At 40.9% G+C, this 19,994-nt stretch overlaps 2 protein-coding genes and 1 long non-coding RNA gene across 3 annotated transcripts in view; 2 read left to right on the top strand and 1 right to left on the bottom strand.

Annotated features, from left to right (window-relative positions):
- LOC310874920 (leucine-rich glioma-inactivated protein 1-like) overlaps positions 1-19,994 on the bottom strand; it is a 429,872-nt gene that overhangs the window by 100,078 nt on the left and 309,800 nt on the right. The window lies entirely within an intron of this gene.
- LOC310874876 (leucine-rich glioma-inactivated protein 1-like) lies at positions 873-16,875 on the top strand. The gene is made up of 11 exons (XM_083787793.1): positions 873-928; positions 1,059-1,501; positions 1,806-1,877; positions 4,866-4,937; positions 5,061-5,132; positions 6,659-6,730; positions 7,408-7,577; positions 8,185-8,349; positions 9,189-9,413; positions 12,374-12,616; positions 16,229-16,875. The coding sequence occupies exons 2-11, from the start codon at positions 1,290-1,292 to the stop codon at positions 16,576-16,578; spliced, it is 1,653 nt and encodes a 550-aa protein (XP_083643919.1). The 5' UTR covers positions 873-928; positions 1,059-1,289; the 3' UTR covers positions 16,579-16,875.
- Positions 17,714-19,230, top strand: LOC310874877. Its single transcript, XR_014570590.1, has 3 exons — positions 17,714-17,753; positions 17,799-18,134; positions 18,844-19,230. It is a non-coding gene; the product is annotated as an uncharacterized lncRNA (long non-coding RNA).

Here is a 19,994-nt window from a genome sequence, read left to right on the forward strand (position 1 = left end):
AATTGAATTTACCACAGCGTTAAACATAAGTGTTTCCATTTGGTGTAGGAGTAGGCTATAGCTTTAGGAAATGTCCATGTGCAATCCTTTTGAATTGTTCCACCATATAGGCTGCTATAGCCTAGCCTATAAAAACACCTTCATTACAATTACACCCCTGGAACTTGGAAGCAATCAGCAGTGACCCTACTACATCCTGTCAACAGGCTGCTGACAGAATTCTTAGGCAGTTTGGTTGAACAATGCTCCTGTTGTACTTTTTGAACACTGTAGCTGAATTCTTTACAATATGGCAGGGATGAAACTTGCAGGCCACAGTTCTTTTGGAACAGAAGTCCAGTGTTACAGAGACACCCCACTGAACTCAACAAATACACTGCATGCACTGGAATGAGTGGGACTGGAAAGAAATAAAGAAAGAAAATAATAATGATTAATAGCAGCTTTAAAACACCAGCGCAAAATGCATTAGCCTAATGTCTATACTATTGGGTAGATGGGTAGATGAAAGCATGCCAACCAAATTGACTATAGTATAGTCTCTATACAGGAAATTGTTAGAAAGATTATGATCAAATCAAGATCATTATTATGCGGCATGCCGTGGTCAGCGAGCAGCGTTTGAATGAAGCAGGTGCTTTTAGCAGACGGGCCCTCATGAATAACGGCTTCACATTAGCAGCCATTCATGCTTCTGGAGCGGAGCGCACATGAATAAAAGCTCAAAAAAGCGCACCTACCCCTCCTCTCTCTCTCTCTCTCTCTCTCTCTCTCTCTCTCTCTCTCTCTCTCTCTCTCTCTCATCTTCTCTCGTTCATGAGTGTCCACGTTTTTTTTGTTTTCTTTCTTTCTGCATGGTTGCCTAATTTATAGACAACTTCTTTGTACCAAAACCTGAAAAGACAACAGCAATAACAAATAGACCGTCGTAAGTAACATTTCCTTCGAATCAGCACTTTTCAACAATAGGTCTATAAGGATAAGAGATTTTTTTTTAAATGCAATCTTTCATGTTTTTTTGCATTCTCTCTGTCCTGCATTTATAATCCCGAGCATAGCGGAACGAATTCATTGGACGGGTGCCTTCCTATTGAGACGCAAGAAGCATAGACCCAAGCCTACATCAGACCACAATACAAATCCACTGCCTCTTTATAGCCTAATAAACAGGCTAAAGAAGAGAAGACACCCGATATTTCCTGGCATTGCGGGTCGGGACACCTTGGGAATTTGACCGAGAAGAAGTTCATATGTAGGAGGAATATTACTGGAACGGACGGACAGAAATAATGGGATACCGGCACTGCACGGAGTCTGACAGATCATTTAAAGGATGGAGAATGTTGCTGTGGGTCGCCGCTGTCTGCAGCTTGGTTTTGGTAGAGGGCAGAAGACTGAAACAGCCCAGATGTCCCACTGCATGCACGTGCACTAAAGATAATGCCCTGTGTGAGAACGTCAGATCTGTTCCCCACACTTTCCCTTCCGATGTCATCTCACTGTAAGTAGTCCGACTCCCAACAAAGACAGGATCGAATCATGCATTTAATTGCGAAGTAGCCTACTACAATTAAACCTATACCTTCAATGTCTTGTCTTGTTTAAAAAAAGAAATCATGATTCTGTAATTCATTGTTGTAAATATCTGCATTATCAATGAATAAATCTTAAAAAAAAAAAAAAAAAACCTATAGCCTACCTTCAATAAAAAAAAGTGCAGTTTTGTTACAATAGGCCTATATAAAAAATACCAGTGGATGTACGTTGTTGTGCTATTCATAATGTGTTTCCCTATTTCTTTTCAGATCTTTTGTCAAGTCTGGATTCAGTGAAATCGCAGCAGGGAGCTTCGTTCATACCCCTGCTCTACAGCTTCTGTGAGTGACAGACATGTCCATTTATTGATCAGATCATCATTGGCTCCTTTGTGTCTGTCTCCAAGTCAATGATGAGATGATGACCGATGTGTGCATGGTGCACTATGCTTGCTGCGAATGCTGTCTATACCAGTTAAAAAGGGTTGAATCATTCTTACACTATCACACATGTGGATATGTGGATTTGTAATAGCCTATTACAAATTCATTGTGGGGTGCAGAAGCTAAGTTACCTTTAAAATTAGGGCAAACAACACAATTTATTCCAAGTGTAAATGTTAATCAAATAATAAATGAGAACAATACATAACTTATTCTGATCTGCTTGTCCAATGGTAACCAACTTTCAAGATAGTAAATAATAAAGGTTCCAGACCAGTGCAGTCAGTAGGCCTATTGACAAAGAACAAAGCAGGTGTTCCATGCAGAGGACATTAAAATAGACTGTGCACTTGATATGCTGATTTAAAGGGGATTATCTGTAATGTTGTCAGGATTATGCAATAGAGTAGCAGCAGGAGAGAGAGAGAGAGAGAGAGATCTCTGTGTGTGTGTGTGTGTGTGTGTGTGTGTGTGTGTGTGTGTGTGTGTGTGTGTGTGTGTGTGTGTGTGTGTGTGTGTGTGTGTGTGTGTGTGGGTGTGTGGGTGTGGGTGTGTGGTGTACTTCAAAAGGCAAACAGAACAAGAGAGAGAGATGGAGCCAAGACATTTATGGAACATCGACATTCCATGCTTTATTGTTTGACTTTATTACAACTATACAATTACAGATTTTGGACTAGAGGATATGTATGCAGTATTGAGTAATGTATTATTGTAAGTGCACATAGCAACGGTTTAAAAGCGTAACTGTTTACCTGTGATAGGTATTTATCAGGATTAATGGCCATGACATCACATCATAATTAAACAATGCATCATCTCAACAAAACATTTCTCTTGGCTGCAGTCCAGCACACGCTCCAGAATGATGTTGGCAATGAACTCACAATTTATTTGTCCTTGTGTATCTAATGTCCAGGTGTCCATGAGCAACAGAAGTCCCAAATGACTCGCATATTGATTCATCAGTAGATCTGTTCCGCAGTTGGTACTATGCTGTAGATGTAATTATACAACAACCTATATATAACGGCCTCCATTTGTGAATGCAAAGCAGGGCACTGGTGATATAAAGATCATGCATGTTCATTAAGACTTGAGGCCGATTCTATACAAATACCTTCTAAGTCAGTAGTTTCACACTTTCAAGGTTTTTCAAACATTTCAAACATTTTTCAAACTGTCACTGTGTGACTGAACCTGTAGATCTGCTCATTTTGAATAGCCAACGCGTCTAAAATGACACAGATGCTGTGTTTTATTAAAGCGTCCTTTTGTTAGTTTTGGAAAACAGACATGCCGGGAGCAGTGATTAAAGGTTTTATGACATTAATTTTCATTTATTTTTCTTTTTTCTTTTAGGTTTTATGACCTCAATTACACCCAAAAAACCTGAACTTTGAACATTCAGTGGATTTTCTGTGGTCTGAAGTTTTCTTTGGGGTTTTTTGGGCCTTTTGAGCTACAATGAAAACAGGCAACACAGTGAAACAGTGACATCTGCTGGCAAATCCCATTGACATATATGGGATTTGCAGTTACTGCCGGCAAATCAGAGCACCTGTTTGAGCCAGAAAACCCCAGATCACAGAAAATCTACTGAATGTTAAAAGTTCATGTTTTTTGGGTGCAATTGAGATTAGAAAACCTAAAAAAAACCAAGAACAATTCCAAAACCTTTTTTTTAATGTCACAATCCCTTTAAGAAAACATTACAGGATGGAACAAGAGGGTGTTAAATAACAGGTATGACCTGTTATTATGACAGACGGCTTCACCGTCGATAATTAAAGGACGTTAATAATAAGTGTATTTTCATAAGTAACCATTACACAATGATAAAAGTAATTGTGCTCTTGAAATATTCAACAACTTTCTCCAAAAAGGGATGTGATTTTGAGAAGAATATGCACAATGATGTTCTTTGTATGTAATTATGTGTACTATAGGAAAATAAGCTATAGCTGATATTATTTTCTTATTTCTAATTTCCAATAGTTTTTTTGCAGTCATTGCAGTGATACAGCATCATAGAGACATACAATTTGTTCTACAGTACATCTATGTGCAGCACTTATTTATTGATTCATGTCTCAGTAGGTGGTCATCCTAATTTTTTTCAGGGTTATAAATCCTGTGCACTGGTAAATGTGGTCCTATTAATCATCTCCAAATTAAAGGCCGGGAGGCAGAGATTATATTTTCACCCTTGTCCGTCTGTGTGTCATACTGCCCGCCGGTCTGTTTAGCTAATCTCAGACGCGAGACACTGCTGTACCAATCAGCATGAAACTTTACACACACACACACACACACACACTCCCAGTAGGCCAAGGAAGACCTTTTGACCTATAACTCTCTCGAAGCATAAGTCACACAATCAAAAATGTTTTCCCCCGGGCTGGATTCATTGGATCCTTTCATGCAACTTTCAACATAGGCTACTTTTTTGCGCTTTTTTCAAAACACACTTTTTGCTAAGTAGTAAGTACAAAACGCACACAAATCGGTAAACATTATCTCACTCTGGAGTCGTGTGATGATCAACATGTATCAGTCAGATTTGTCATATTCTATCCAGAATGATTGGCCTCCATAATGTGTGGGAGATGCCTGTTTCACAGAGAAATGTCAAAATGATTAACGCACCACTTATGCTACAATCACAGGCATTGCCTGTGATTTGTTGTACTTCCTGTAATTCACTCTTTTATCACATGCCTTCTTAGGCAGACATACTCAATGAATCTCTTGTTCTCAAGGGTGAGATAAGTCACCCATTATTATTATTATTATTTTTTAACGTTCTATAATGATAATTTACTGCTCCAGCTACGTCTCACATGTACAATCAAACATCATTTGTCCCTTTGTTCTTCCTCATAGTTTGTTCACAGCCAATTCATTTGACTTCATTGATGAAGATGCCTTCCTGGGACTTCCGCATCTGGAATACCTGTAAGTGATTTCTCTCAAAATCCCAAGCATTACTCTTAGATTTGTGTACATTACAATAACATGTTTGTTGGTGGATATGGCTAGGGTAATTCATGTTATTCATGCTTTTAACATTTTCCATAGGTTCATTGAAAACAATAAAATTGCATCGATATCTCCATTTGCATTCCGGGGTCTCAAGGGACTGATACATCTGTAAGTACCTGTTCTCATATATACAGTAGATACAAGTACTCTCCCTAACCTTTGCCTCTGGTCCTTCATTCCTTTGTGCCTTTTCTAAATGTCTTAACCACGTGAACCCTAGTGTCCCTATTCTGGGGATGGGGATACTAGGGGATGCTAGCCGAACATTATGTGAAATATAAGTGAACATTCAGAGAAAATATACATCTTTGGTCCAAAGAAATTTGCCAATATTGTAGATAAACAATTTTCAGTATTTGCTGTACAATGCAGTAGGCTACATAATATGTACTGCGTTGTACAACAAGCAAACAATAGGGATTATGTGGTTACAACAACCTGATTTATCGGATAAGATTAACTCATGAAAAGCCAGAATCACTCCTCTTTGCAAAGTTCATTGAACTATTACACTCACATTTGACCATTGACCAAGGTTTTAACACGGCAATAAGCATTTTTCATCAATATGTTCTTCAATGTCCATTTTTCAGTTTCCTGTCACTGTCAACTTCATAATTGTCAGAAGTGCATTGGTAAGCAGCAGTGCTGCTACTGCCTGTTCAAGGTCGACTCTACTAGATCAGGTTTCTGCAGGACATATTATGAAGGAGGTTTTAGCTGACAAATATGGATGGAGATGTGTGTTCTTTAATGTTTCTAAAACTACAGAGGAATATAAAGGGACCCCATTTTTGAACAAGAATGCTAGATGAAGAAATTGTTTTTTACTGAATCCAACATGTTTCAGTATTTATGTATTTCAAAACAAATTCCCATCATAGGATAAAATATGCTAATGTGAGTAAGTACGGAAATGTACTGAAATGCCAAATGTACAGTAATGTGCTTGCACAGTTCAATTCTTGTCCACCAAATATTCAAAGCTGAAAATGTGTATTCTGTGATTTCCTTTGGAAAGTGACCAAAATGTTCCTCTCTCGTTTGCAAACCTTGCTAAGACTATATATAGCTGATAACACGACTCACGAGTGACCTTAAGCTTAAGTCTAAATATAATAACTGTACTGTAACCTTAAACTCAGCTCTGACCTCAGGCTTCTTCCAGACTCTAATAGTATTATTAGTTGGCCAGTGGCCAGTCATCCTCTCCAAGGTGGCGTCTATAATTAAATTATATAGTCTAGTCCTTGAGGTCACAGGATATTACAATATAATAGATATTATATAAGCTAGAGTATATAATAAAAATAAATAAAATATGCCAATAATTTGAAAAAAAGAGTGTTATCCCTATTATACACAAACATATTATCAGAGAAAAGATCTCTGTACAGTTTGTACTTGTCAAATTGTCAGCATGTCCTCCTGAATAATGCAGCAGTCATGAATTACACTGTAATTTTACTTCCATATTTGATTACGTTTTGGAATCCAGCCACAGTCTCATCCCATCTCAAATTAGATCTCTCAATAGGACCCGTTTCTGACAGGTATATTGGTATTACCTGAAAGCACTTCTGTACATTGTTATTTTTATAATTTTCTTTGAATGTTTTGTTGTTGCCATGCAGGAGTCTGGCATACAACAACCTTGGGACGTTGCCAAAAGATGTTTTTAAGGGAATGGAGTCCTTGAGCAAAGTGTAAGTACGCTACAGTCATTTCAACTCAGCAGTGATGGAAGAAGTAGCCTGATTTTTTTACTTTAGTTACAATACCATATTGTCAAAATGCTTTCTTACAAGGTTATCCCATAAAAATATACATGGCAAAAGTAAAAGTACTCATTATGCAGAATGCCCATTTCAGAAGCAATGTATATCATGTTATATGACTGTAATTATAATTTTTTAATTAAGCATTTAAGCGCTATCTTAAAACGTACAGCTAAAATAGACAATCTTACAGCTCCCAACACACCTTGTGTAGATTATCCATTTTGGGAAGATTTGGAAGATCTTTGATAAATGTAGTGGCATAAAAAGTACAACATTTGTCTCTGAGATGTAGTGGTGTGTAGATTGTTTGAGTATAGCTTTGCATCATTGCAACTGAGCCATTTTGTTGAGACTGATTGACTTCTATTGACTGACATAACCTCACCACTATAGCCTCAAGTGTCCCCTAGTGTCCACTCTCATCGAACAGGAGTTTTCACTCACATTTTAAACACTTTTGTTATACATGTCATTCATTGATGGATTGAATGATTGATTCATGAATTAATTTATCTACCCTTAAACTGAAGTAAGTCAGACAAGGAAAATGAAATGAATTCAGATCCTGATTCAGTAGATAACACCCCATAATATACATGTAGTGATCTGCGAGGTAACAACCTAGTGTGCGACTGCAAACTGAAGTGGTTGGTGGAGTGGATCCATCACACCAATGCCACAGTGGACCAGATCCACTGCAGTGGGCCTCCCATTCACCAGGGCAAGAAGATCAACGACCTGCTACCACACTCTTTTGACTGCATCACAGCAGGTGAAGTCTTTAAACACCTTCATATGATGAAAATACAACAAGCTCACTCACAACATGTGACATCGCGACGCCGGTGTACAAAGAAAAACATTTTTTTAAACATTTTCCCATATGATAATGTCTGCATGCCATTCTTATGTTGGTCATGTCTCATAGTTTTATCATGTACGACAACACAAAACCCTTCCATTGAGGTTTTTTTTGTAAGTAAGTAAGTAAGTAAAGTTTATTTATAGAGCACCTTTCACAGACAATTACAGTCACAAAGTGCTTTAACAACAATAAAATGAAAACAAGTCAATAGTCAATAAAACAAGTTAAGAACTAAATCATTAATAAAGTAAGACAAAAATAGAAAATAGAAAAAAGTAGAGTAAAATAAAGCAATCAACATTTAACCAGGCCGGCTATGGAAAGGCCTGTTTAAAAAGGTGAGTTTTTAACAGTCCTTTGAAAATGTCCACAGTGATCAGTTATTCAATCTGCTTTTCAAGACAATATCATGCGTAAATCATACTAAAAAATACATACATCCATCAATTATACATTATGACTTCAGTGGAAGGGAAGATGAGGACGATAAGGCTATATGTTTTCTGGTTTTCAGAGTTTGCTGCCTATCAGTCACTGAAGTTCGAGTCTATTTCCGTGGAGGCCTTCACCTTTGGCGAAGATCAATATGTTGTTTTTGCCCAACCCTTCGAGGGAACATGCCGTTTCCTGGAATGGGATCACGTTGAGATGACCTTCAGGACCTATGATACCATAGAAAGTGAGTTACAGTAGTAGACAGCAACATTACACTCATCTGTGTGAAAGAAATATGCTGAAATAAAGGATTGTCAATTTAATAATGTCTTCTTCAATGCCTTTTTGCCTGTACACACAGTCTAAACTAAAGCCAAATCGTTCCTTCATTATTATCAGAATAATATGGTTCACTAGATTTTGTTTGATTAGTTTTATCCTCCTTTCTATTTGTCTTCATCACACACCTGCAGCACTGGTTTCACTTAGAGTATATATTAATAGAAACGGGCAACGGCAACCGGAGGAAACCCTGGGCGAAATAGACATAGTGGCCGAATGTGGTATTGCAGTGCTGGGCCAGCGCCGGTCCGTTGACTATCATTGCGCGCGTTCATGATGACACGTGAACGCTGTTTCATACGTGAACGTGTGCAATAATAGTCCACGGCCAGCGCGTTCACGATTTGGCCCAATCCATCCCAGAATGCACTCTGAGAAATCCGGTGCCGTCTCTATTAAGGCTCATACATAGTCTGGCGTTTCGGTGGTCAGGTGACCGCACCGAACTACAACATGACGTCACGAGCCGCGGTGAAGAGCAAACCACCGCCACCGCTCCAGCCCTTCTCTCTGTTTTTACTCACCACCGCGCAACGTTATTTCAGCTCCGGTGGTCAGCTCACCACAGGGAGCGGTGGTCACCTCATCACCGAAAATCCAGACTATGAATAGGCCTTTAATATATACTCTTAAGTGTTTTCAGCCGCAAGTTCACTGTGTGTGTGTGCGTGTGTGCGTGCGTGCGTGCGTGCGTGTGTGCGTGCAAATAAATTTCCATTCCTCTCTCCTTGATGACCGCAGGTGCCTCTACTGTGGTCTGCAAGCCCATGGTGATTGACCATCTCCTCTTTGTTATTGTGGCCCAGCTGTTTGGGGGTTCACACATTTACAAGCGTGACACCTCTGCCAACAAGTTCATCAAGATCCAAGACATCGACATCCTGAAGATCCGTAAACCCAACGACATAGAGACCTTCATGATCGACGGAGAGTCTTTCTTCGTCATCGCCGACAGCTCCAAGGCTGGTGGCTTTTTCTCTCTTTTCATTACTGATCTGACAGAACTTAAGCTTTTAATAACATGAACCCATTTTATTGTGGCAGTTATTTTAGATTTACCAAAGGTAGTAGAACTAATCATTTGGTAAACACATAGCAAATATCTTCAGCACGCATAGCACATAGCATTATCTTTTTTTCTTTAAGTTTTTATCCCACGATTTTGCAACGCATTTTTTCACCCAGTGTCAATTGTCTAATGTAATCCTGGTGTATACACTTCCTCTGCCAACCTGGGGAGGGCAGCAGACTGACCTCATGCTTCCTTATATGCATTAAGGAGTCCAAGCTGGTTCTTTTCACCTGACAGAGGGGAGTTTCCCCGGCCGGGCGTAGCGTGTGGAAGGAACACGTTATTCCTACCAATTCCTTTCCCCTCCATCAGGTGCCCCGGCTGGCCAGGGGGAGGTAGTTTAGAGACCAGGATTACTGCATGTTTGTTTGGGTACCTATCTTAGGGGACACGGGGAGAACATGCAAACTCCACACACAAATGCCCTTTCGCCAACCCCGCCTCGGGTATGGGCACTGATGACGCGGATGAGAGAACACGCCCACAGTGTCCCCATCGGGAATCGAACCAAGGCCTTCTAGCTGTGAGGCGACAGCACTACCGACTGTGCCACCGTGCCCAGCACATAGTATTTTTTTAACCTATTTTCCAACATGAATTCATAGGAATTGAAATGTTCATATGGACATCTGTAGTGGAAATGGGATGGTGAAATGATATTCCGCTGTGAAACAACTGTTTAAATTGTTAGTCTTTTACAGCCTGTTCAGAATTTCCCATTTAAAAACACAGAAACAGTGTCACTCTTCCTTGTTGACTCATGGACACGTTTCTGTATGATGATGAATCTGGATCGACGGCTCTGTGCATGCAGGACAACGGCATGTGGCCACCCTCTCAATGAATCAGGCAGAGAAGTTTTCCTTCCGTCCAATGTTGTATCTCAGTTTATTGATACAGACACACTCAGTTTACAAGGCCGTAGGAACAACAAGGCCCATGGGAAATGGAGTCACACACGGCAGAGTCCCTTCGAATCAACTGGTACCTGTATGACACACCGTATAAACAAAAGCGTATTGCCTTTATACTGTAGAAAGTTAAGAGTTCCCTCCTCACATGCAGGGAGGTGGGACTTAAAGTGTCCTTGCTTACTGACCAATCAGTGACTAGGGCTATTCTGAGTGACACTCAGAAGCCTGACGAACTTAGCCTGGTTAATAAACCAGACCGAATCAGCCGTTGGCAAAACATTTTTTGCCTGCCGGCGGATTACGGTCTGGAGAGGCTCAATTGTACGCCCATTTCCTACACCAGAGAAATGGGGCGGCCAATCGGGACACGGTATGCAATATGGGCGGGCTTTGGTACAGTGACTTTCAATGCTTGAGACCTTTGACTGACAGTAGCTCTGACCAATTGCGTCAAAGACAAAATGTTTCAACCCGCCCCCCTGGAAATGAAATCCAAGCTGAGCCTCCCCAGACTAATATCCTGCGGTCCGTGCGATATTAGTCTGGTTTATTAACCAGGCTATGACGAACTAGCTAATGAAACATGTAACTATATATATATATATTACCAATAAGAATGAAATATATGTACCATATTGAATATACAGGACATTGTTTACCACATGTAATGAAATAATTAGACTGTATTCTTAGCTGCTAGATGCCTATAGCCTGAGCTAACGTGTTAGGTTTCTGGTCTACAGGGGCGGGTCGCGGCTGAGATTTGCGCACGCCCTGATTGGATCTCATCGATCTGTCCGTCACCCCCGGCCCCTCCTCTCCCCCCTAGTGCAGCGCTACGTCACATCATTTGGAGCGACGCCCACCCGGAAGGGTTGACTCCCACTTTTAGACCAGAGCGGCCAATGCGTTCCTCCAGGCTTTCAATTTTTGCACCAACAAAAATGAAAGCCTGGTATCGAGGCTACTAGATGCCTATTTGGCAAAGATATGTTGTATTCATGACAGACAAACAGAGCATATGGTTTGCCCCAGAGATGAGCTCTGACTGCTTGAACTAACTATAGATTTGCAACCAAGATTAAGAGTTCACACAGATCCCTGTGGAGTTTAATTGCACCCCTAATAAAAGGCTCTGTTTTCTCAGGTCGCCTAGTGAATAACTCTGATATCTTCTTGAGGGATCTCACTGTGAGCAAGTTAACTGAGATTACAATAATTTAGTAACAGCTGTCCCTGGGCTTATTTAGTGACTAGCTATCCTAAGTGACCTCTTCACTCAGGCTTCTCTACATGTGAACTATAGGCTGATCAATGACATTGTGCACAGGCTTTAAAATAAATCCTGCTATCCTGCATTGCAACACTGTGACCAAGTACTGGAGTTACAGCGAAGTGAGAGGTCACAAGGGTTGTGGGAAAAATAAAGACAATATCCTGTATTGTTCAGGGTGAGTCTCCCACACACTTTCTCCCAGCAAAAACTCAATTTATTGCTAACGATTTGGTCATCAGAATTTCATCAAAGCATGACTTGCTTAAAAAATAAAGCTGTGTAAGTAATGGTCAAAGTATGACTCATACCATCACATCAAATACAGTACTGTACCACATGACTACGTATATCATCCAAATGGTAGACTTTTCATTTTCTGAATTGCCACTTGAGGAGGGGGTGGGGGTCTATTTAAGAGGTTGTTTACATCAATGGGCTATTGGGCTCTATTAATCACATTACAGTGTCATGTTGTTTAGCACAGAAATCGCACATCAAATGTGTTTATAATATTAACATGATTACACTAAACACCAAGTGAGATTCCTTATAAATAATATATACAGTGGCTAGACATTTTATGTCCAAATATCCTACATATTAATTTATGCATTATTTTGTGGGATTTTCAAATAATGTGTTATAATGATGTTCTTACAGGCAGGCTCCACAACAGTGTACAAGTGGAACGGCAATGGCTTCTACTCTCACCAGTCTCTCCATCCATGGCACCGGGACACAGATGTGGAATATCTGGAGATTGCCAACAAGCCGCACCTCATCCTGTCCAGCAGCTCCCAGAGGCCTGTGGTCTACCACTGGAACAAGAGCCACAAGCGGTTTGACCGCAGAACTGACATACCAGAGATGGAGGATGTCTTCTCTGTCAAGCACTTCCAGGTCAAAGGTGTGAGCATTACCTGTATATCACTACTGAGTAGTGAACAGTGTTGGCAAAATATTACTTTAACACTAATATACTACTTATTACTTATTACTTTTAAAAAAAGTAATAAAGTTACACTACTTATTACTCCCTGAGAAAAGTAACTAGTTACTTATTACTTTACTTATTACTTTTTTCTCTCGCCCCCAGTAATTGCATATTTTGTCCCCAAAAGTCTTACTTTGCATTTTCAACATTAGCAGTCCCCCCTCCCCTATTCTGCAGTGTTTATTTAACTCATGATGATGGGTCCATTTGTACACATAGATTAGAAGTAGATTTCGACGTGGAATATAGCTTCTTCCGTATGCACAACTTGCAGCGGACAATAATGTTCATCTCGTCTTGATCACGGACATACTCAAAATAATGCGAATACTTCCAAGTATTGAATGTTATAACGCTTTGTTGTGCCGGTGTTTCTGTCTCCTCCACCTCCTCCATTGTTAGTTTATTTACATCTCTTCTCTCTAACAGTGCAGTCTAACGAGTTACACACACTAGTTTAGGTTGTTGTTCCGTGTTCCAGACGGTTTAAGGCCCGCCCTTCTGCATCCGATACTTCACACATACGTACCGACGAGTGTGCATCGTTTCCGTATCCGCTCTAGAGTCTAGATCTAGAGCGGATCAGCAGTCTGCAAAGCAACTTGACTTCAACCCAGTCTACCATTATGAATAAACACTCAAACCCACAGTTCCACCAAGGCTCGTGAAAATAGTAATAATATTACTTTTGAAAAAAAGTAAATGTAATATTATTACTCAAAATGTGAAAGTAACTAGTTAAGTTACATATTACTGGAAAAAAGTAATAATATTACTGAAAGTAGTATATTACTTAAGTTACTTGCCAACACTGGTAGTGAATAGTGATATATTAGATAGATAGTTCTACTATCACTTCAAATGACAAGAAACTGTGCAGGTGCTGTATCATTGCATTTAACAGCAGATGTTACTTTATATACCTTGGAATGGCGTATATCTAATGTGCGGCTGAGCATAGGCATGGTAACGCCCCGCCTGCCTGATTGGCCGACCGACACTGCCTGTCTCGACTGTCCTCCGAGATGCGAGGTTACTCCGTGGTAGAAAAATAATACAAGAGAATGACAGCTTGGCACGCGCGACAGAATGCAGCCTTGTAACTAACTTGTACGTTTTATTTTTGTAGAACAGCCAAACTAATATTGTTTATCCCGTTTGCTTTGATTGGATAATTGATTGAACACGATGTACTATGATTTGATTTGGGTGTGTACTTCTAAATAAAGCAGAGAACAGACTATCCAGCATAGCTATATCCACTTCAGTGGACAGTCAAGACGGGCAGTGTTGGGACTCAGTAGGCCAATCAGAGGCAGGCGGGGCGTTAACCATGTCTATGCTCAGCCGCACATTAGATATACGCCTTGGAATGTGTTCTGAGGGCAGCATTCAATTTAATTGGCCCTTGCGCCCGTCCAATCAGCAAGAGCTCTCTGCTCCTACTGAATTCTTCTCTACTCCTGCTGAATTTGCACCAATTCAGTGTTTTAAAATCATTTTCAAATTTAGCTAGCAAGCTATTAAGGCACATTCTGCAGTCAGGGCTCAGCTGCTCTGAGAGCAGAATTCAAAAGCTCTGAGGGTAGCTTTTGAAAGCTGCAGCAAATTAACATTGGTACTATATGTATAGCATTTACGCTGCCCTGAGAGCAGCATTCAAAAGCTGCCCTCAGAGCAGCAAATGAACATGGTTGTAAGAAGCATTCAAAAGCTGCCCTCAGAGCAGCAATTTAACGTTGGTGTATGAATATAGCATTTAAGCTGCCCTGAGAGTAGCATTCAAAAGCTGCTTTTGCAAAAGAGCAAATTAGGCAAAATATGTTAGTAATAACAAAACACAAACAGTACAACACATAAAACACAAGTAAATGTAATTCTATTTGGTTTTAGTTCATTTAATTTGAGTTAGTTTTGCATTGTTCATTTTAGTTTATATATGGCTATTTCTTTATTGTCTCCACCAGGCCGAAGGCATGTGGGGAGAGTATGTTTTGCACTCCGTCCGTCCGTGTGTCCGTCCGTGTGTGTGTGTGTCCGTCCGTGTGTCCGTCCGTCCGTCCGTGTGTCCGTGAGCAGCTAATCTCGGCCACCGTTAACCCGGTCGATGCCACATTTTGCACACACACTCCCTGGATGCCAACGATGAACCTCTGCCCCAAACTTTCCAGAACGGCCTGTTATAGCGCCACCAGGAGGCCGCTTTGTGCAAAACAAGTTTTTGCACAGTACACCTACAGATTTTGTCCAAACATTACGCAAATTGGTACACAGTCTCTCTAGAGCCATTCAACGAAACGGGTCTTTCAGATTTATCAGACTCCATCCTGATTGGTTAAGATTGGCTTCCAAAGTTCACAGGAGTGCTCAGTTTCAAACAAAATGCTGCAAATCATGAACACATCGCGTGATTTCCGTGAAATTGTGCACCCACATTCCCACTAGGCCGAGGACGAAATGCCACATGAACAATTTCAACTCAGCCTCAAGGTGGCGCTATAACTGGCCGAAAAGTGTTTTTACCTCTAACTGCACGGATCTGTGGATAACTTTGTATGCCAACTCCCTAGAGGCCAAGGAAAAACCTTTGCCTGGAATTTTTCACATCTGCTCTTTATAGCGCCACCAGGAGGCCGACATATGTAAAACACATTTTCTATTATTACTCCTTCAGATTTTATCCAAATTTCACGCAAATCGGTATACACTATCTCCATAGTCATGTGATCAACACGGAGCGCCACCATTTCCCATCTTCCATTCTGATTGGCTAAGATTGGCTTCCAAAGCTCACACGATTCGTCCATTTCGAAAAAAGGCCACAAATCACAAACAGTGTGCAATTTCCGTTAAATTATACACGCACATTTTCACTAGGCCGAGGACGACATGCCACAATTTTTTCCTCAAAATCAGCCTCACGGTGGCGCTATAACAGGCCAATTCCTGTTTTTAGCTATAACTGCATCGATCTGTATACAACTTATGTATGCACACATGGAAAAACATTGTACCTGCATCCCTCCAACACGAACCTCCGGCCCAAATCTTCCTCAACAGCCTGTTATAGCGCCACCATGAGGCCACAACCTGACCTGCCCTGGTGGAGACCTGTGCCGATTGGCACTTTGTCTAGTTTACTTTATTTTCATTTTAGCTTCAGTTACAGCTGCACTATGTAACTTTAATCTTCTACCCCGGATTTGAACCGGGTTTCCTGCACAAGTGCTGAATTTATTTATCATTGAGCTAATCCTGCCTGCTTGCACAGGGGATACATTTAATCTTAACCATCAGGTCATAATTTGTGTCAGATCTGTGTCTAGCTCTGAGACATGACCTTTGACACAACCTAAATGTATCAATAGAAGCAGGGAGACAAAATACAACCACCCCAATTATATATTCATGGAGAAAAAGTCCCTTTTCATTTTAGTCTTAGATTAGTTAACGATCGTAAGGCCATGATACATGCACAGCATTTTGTAGTAACCCGATTTATGCATGTTTTTGTTTGTTTCCTAGGTGAGGTGTTCATTTGTTTGACAAGGTTCATCGGTGACTCCAAGGTGATGCGCTGGGATGGAGCCATGTTCAAAGAGGCCCAGACAGTTCCGTCCCGTGGCTCTATGGTATTCCAACCAGTCTCCATCGGCAACTGGCAATACGCCATCTTAGGCAGCGATTATTCACTGACACAGGTCTACCAATGGGACCCCAAGCGGGGCCATTTTGTCCAGTCACAGGAGCTGAACATCCAGGCTCCCAGAGCATTCTCTATGGTATCTATTGACGACCGGGATTTCCTGCTGGCATCCAGCTTCAAGGGGAAAACACAGATATACGAGCATTTAATGATTGATCTGAGTAATTAAAACAGATTAAAACGATATCAGTCAATTCATGTTTGTGAATACCTTTAAAACCCTTTGTGAGTGACTGAATTTGTCAGGCCGAGTAGAATCAGTAGAAGTTTCTGCAAAAGTATTGACTAATGAAACCCAGGCAGCTTTAAAGGTGCTGTAAGTGAAATTATTTTGTTAAGTGTTTTTAATTGTCTATCCTGCATCCATATGTGTTCTTCTCTCTTGGATGAAATTGGTATCTCAACCTGAAAATATATTTTATGTTCACTAAAGGGCAGAGACATAAAGCTACTTAAGTTATTTAAATTATTTGAAGACTTTTTTTAATTAGTTTACATTTTAAATTTAAACTGTAGCAAACAATACAAATCCATTGCATTACCATTTTCATGTCGCGCACCCCCTGGAGTTCGCGTACCACAGTTTGGGAAAGCCTGGTTTAAAACATCACAAAGGTAGCAGGGGTTTGAAAGAGATTCTACACTGCCGCTGGTGCCTATCTTCAGACTTACCACAGCTGTTTCATTTTTACACAGGCCTTGAAGAAATGAGCATATTTTCATCCGGGCTGTGTTCTTTCTGATGATGCCTTATTTTCCATTTGAAAACCATATCTTCCATTATTATTGCGCGCTGACTATCTGTCAGGTGAAGAAGCAGTTTAGCTTTTTTCTTTACCTGCTATAATAACTTCTTACTTAGAAGGTAGGTTTATTTAGATTAGATTAGATATTCTACTAAAACGTATTATTGTGGTTTAATAGTCGGAATGATACAAGCAAAATTTGTTTTAATTGTCTTTTAGATAACGATAATGACTTGCTAGAGCTTGTGATCAACATGGAACACATAATGCCCAAAGCACTGTGAAGGAGATTAGTTTTAAAGCTGATAGAGGCTCAGAACAAGATGCGTGGCAGTCATACTTTTTGGACAATTTGATTGGTTCAAATAGTAATCTGATCAAGGTTTGGAGCTAATAACAAAACGGCAGCAATCAGTAAAGTGAACACTGTTGTTGACCACTGTCTAGCAAGGCACCAAGGGAGGGTGGGGTAACAATGACAGGAGCATCTGAGAGTGTACAAATGGAACCAAACAGACCCGTAAGGTCTCCATGGTTCCATTTGTACACTCAGAGTATCCGACAAGCGACAACCAAATGCTGGCACACTTTGGCTGCGGTTGTTATGGTTCTACCGACCAATATGGCAGCTATAGCCAACCAGAACTCAGTCTTTCCAAAAGGCTATACTTTATGTGTTAATAACTTAAATCAATATCAAGCGGATCTACAATCTCACAACATGTATCATAGTGATGTATTGTGACTGTGAACTTGTAGAACTGCTATTTCTTTTGTTGCAATCTTTGTCAAAATGAATTGAAAATAGGGATGCCAAGAAGTGGAACGTTGTTACGAAATGCAGCTAGCTGAGACTGGCCAGTCTCCTCCGCAATGGCCAGTTCACAGATTATTATGACTGATGATGGCAGTCGATTATATGACCTGATCCGTTTGACAAGACTGTATACAACATGATACAGCTAGTACAGACACACTCGTAACTAGAAAAAGTGCCCTTCCGGGCACAGGTCTCCACCAGGTTATCCACAGATCCGTGCAGTTAGAGGTAAAAACACTTTTCGGCCAGTTATAGCGCCACCTTGAGGCTGAGTTGAAATTGTTCATGTGGCATTTAGTCCTCTGCCTAGTGGGAATGTGGGTGCACAATTTCACGGAAATCACGCGATGTGTTCATGATTTGCAGCATTTTGTTTGAAACTGAGCACTCCTGTGAACTTTGGAAGCCAATCTTAACCAATCAGGATGGAGTGTGATAAATCTGAAAGACCCGTTTCGTTGAATGGCTCTAGAGAGACTGTGTACCAATTTGCGTGATGTTTGGACAAAATCTGTAGGTGTACTGTGCAAAAACTTGTTTTGCACAAAGCGGCCTCCTGGTGGCGCTATAACAGGCCGTTCTGGAAAGTTTGGGGCAGAGGTTCATGGTTGGCATCCAGGGAGTGTGTGTGCAAAATATGGCATCGAAAAACTTGTTTTGCACAAAGCGGCCTCCTGGTGGCGCTATAACAGGCCGTTCTGGAAAGTTTGGGGCAGAGGTTCATGGTTGGCATCCAGGGAGTGTGTGTGCAAAATTTGGCATCGACCGGGTTAACGGTGGCTGAGATTAGCTGTTCACGGACACACACACGGACACACGGACGGACGGAGTGCAAAACATACTCTCCCCATGCCTTCGGCTGGTGGAGACAATAATACTGTTGGTTCCTGATGAAAGCCTTGCTAGAAGCATCTGTGTGTGTGTGTGTGTGTGTGTGTGTGTGTGTGTGTGTGTGTGTGTGTGTGTGTGTGTGTGTGTGTGTGTGTGTGTGTGTGTGTGTGTGTGTGTGTGTGTGTGTGTGTGTGTGTGTGTGTGTGTGTGTGTGTGTCCAGCTCTATCTCTCTTTCACTGCACTCTTGCCCCTTTTCTCCTACATAGACAAAGCCATTGTTATCTTTACTCTGCAGCTAAAAGCTGGTCACTGTGTAGCACCTAGTAGCCTACCTGTACTTTGACATGCTCCTACTATATTATGCCATAGATAGAGGAAGTAAACACACAGTAACAGCCTGTTAATAATTCTCACTGACAAAGATTTGCCAAATAAAATGTTTACTTTTTTATGATGTTGTGTAAAGTAATTTATATGATATACTGCTTTTGTACATTAATTGTTGATGGGGACCACACTGTGTTTCTCTTTCTCTTTCATCGTTATAGAATTGTGTTTAATTAGGCCTATAGTTGTTGGTTAGAAAAAGAAAAGGAAAAGCTTTTTTATTATCACCTAAACTGCTGTGTAACATGTTGTGTTCAACATAGGGTATACAGTAGGCCTATCAGTCTAATTTAGAATTGAGAATGGCTAGACTTATTTGTTTTTCTCTTTGCTCATTGTGTTAGGCTATGTATCCTCCTATGTATCCTAATAGTAATAAAATGCTTATAACACACAACATAATCAGACATGTATTATTATTTAATAATGATTTAAAAGTACAGGAAAAATCTCAAAACAAAATACATACATAAATGGATGCACCTGGGACGTATCCTCAGTGATGTATCCCAAGGTCATCGGGGTTTCGGGTCTCGCAACATCATACCCCTCACTCAGGTGACCCAGCCGGGAGTGATCAAGTCCCGACTTACGTCCCAGTAGCTACATTAGGGAAAAACCATGCAGGGCCACACAATCCGTTCCTCCTGAACTACTCTGCCGGGACTGGGAGGTACCATTCTGGCACATGGAAGGACTAGGCTCTGTGGGTTGACTCCTGTCCGGGCCCCTCCTACGTCTCACCAGGTCCACTCCCAGGGACGGATTAACCCCCATGAGGGCCCCTGGGCCGGTCATTT

This window comes from Protomyctophum parallelum (genome assembly GCF_964188405.1).
Source record: "Protomyctophum parallelum genome assembly, chromosome: 17".
In the NCBI taxonomy this organism is placed as follows: Eukaryota; Metazoa; Chordata; class Actinopteri; order Myctophiformes; family Myctophidae; genus Protomyctophum; species Protomyctophum parallelum.

Excerpts from the sequence above, each read along its gene's own strand:
- LOC310874876 (XM_083787793.1), top strand. The coding sequence starts at position 1,290 with ATGGGATACCGGCACTGCACGGAGTCTGACAGATCATTTAAAGGATGG. Across the intron at positions 1,502-1,805 it reads CCTTCCGATGTCATCTCACT|ATCTTTTGTCAAGTCTGGAT; the intron begins GTAAGTAGTCCG and ends ATTTCTTTTCAG. Across the intron at positions 7,578-8,184 it reads TTTTGACTGCATCACAGCAG|AGTTTGCTGCCTATCAGTCA; the intron begins GTGAAGTCTTTA and ends TCTGGTTTTCAG.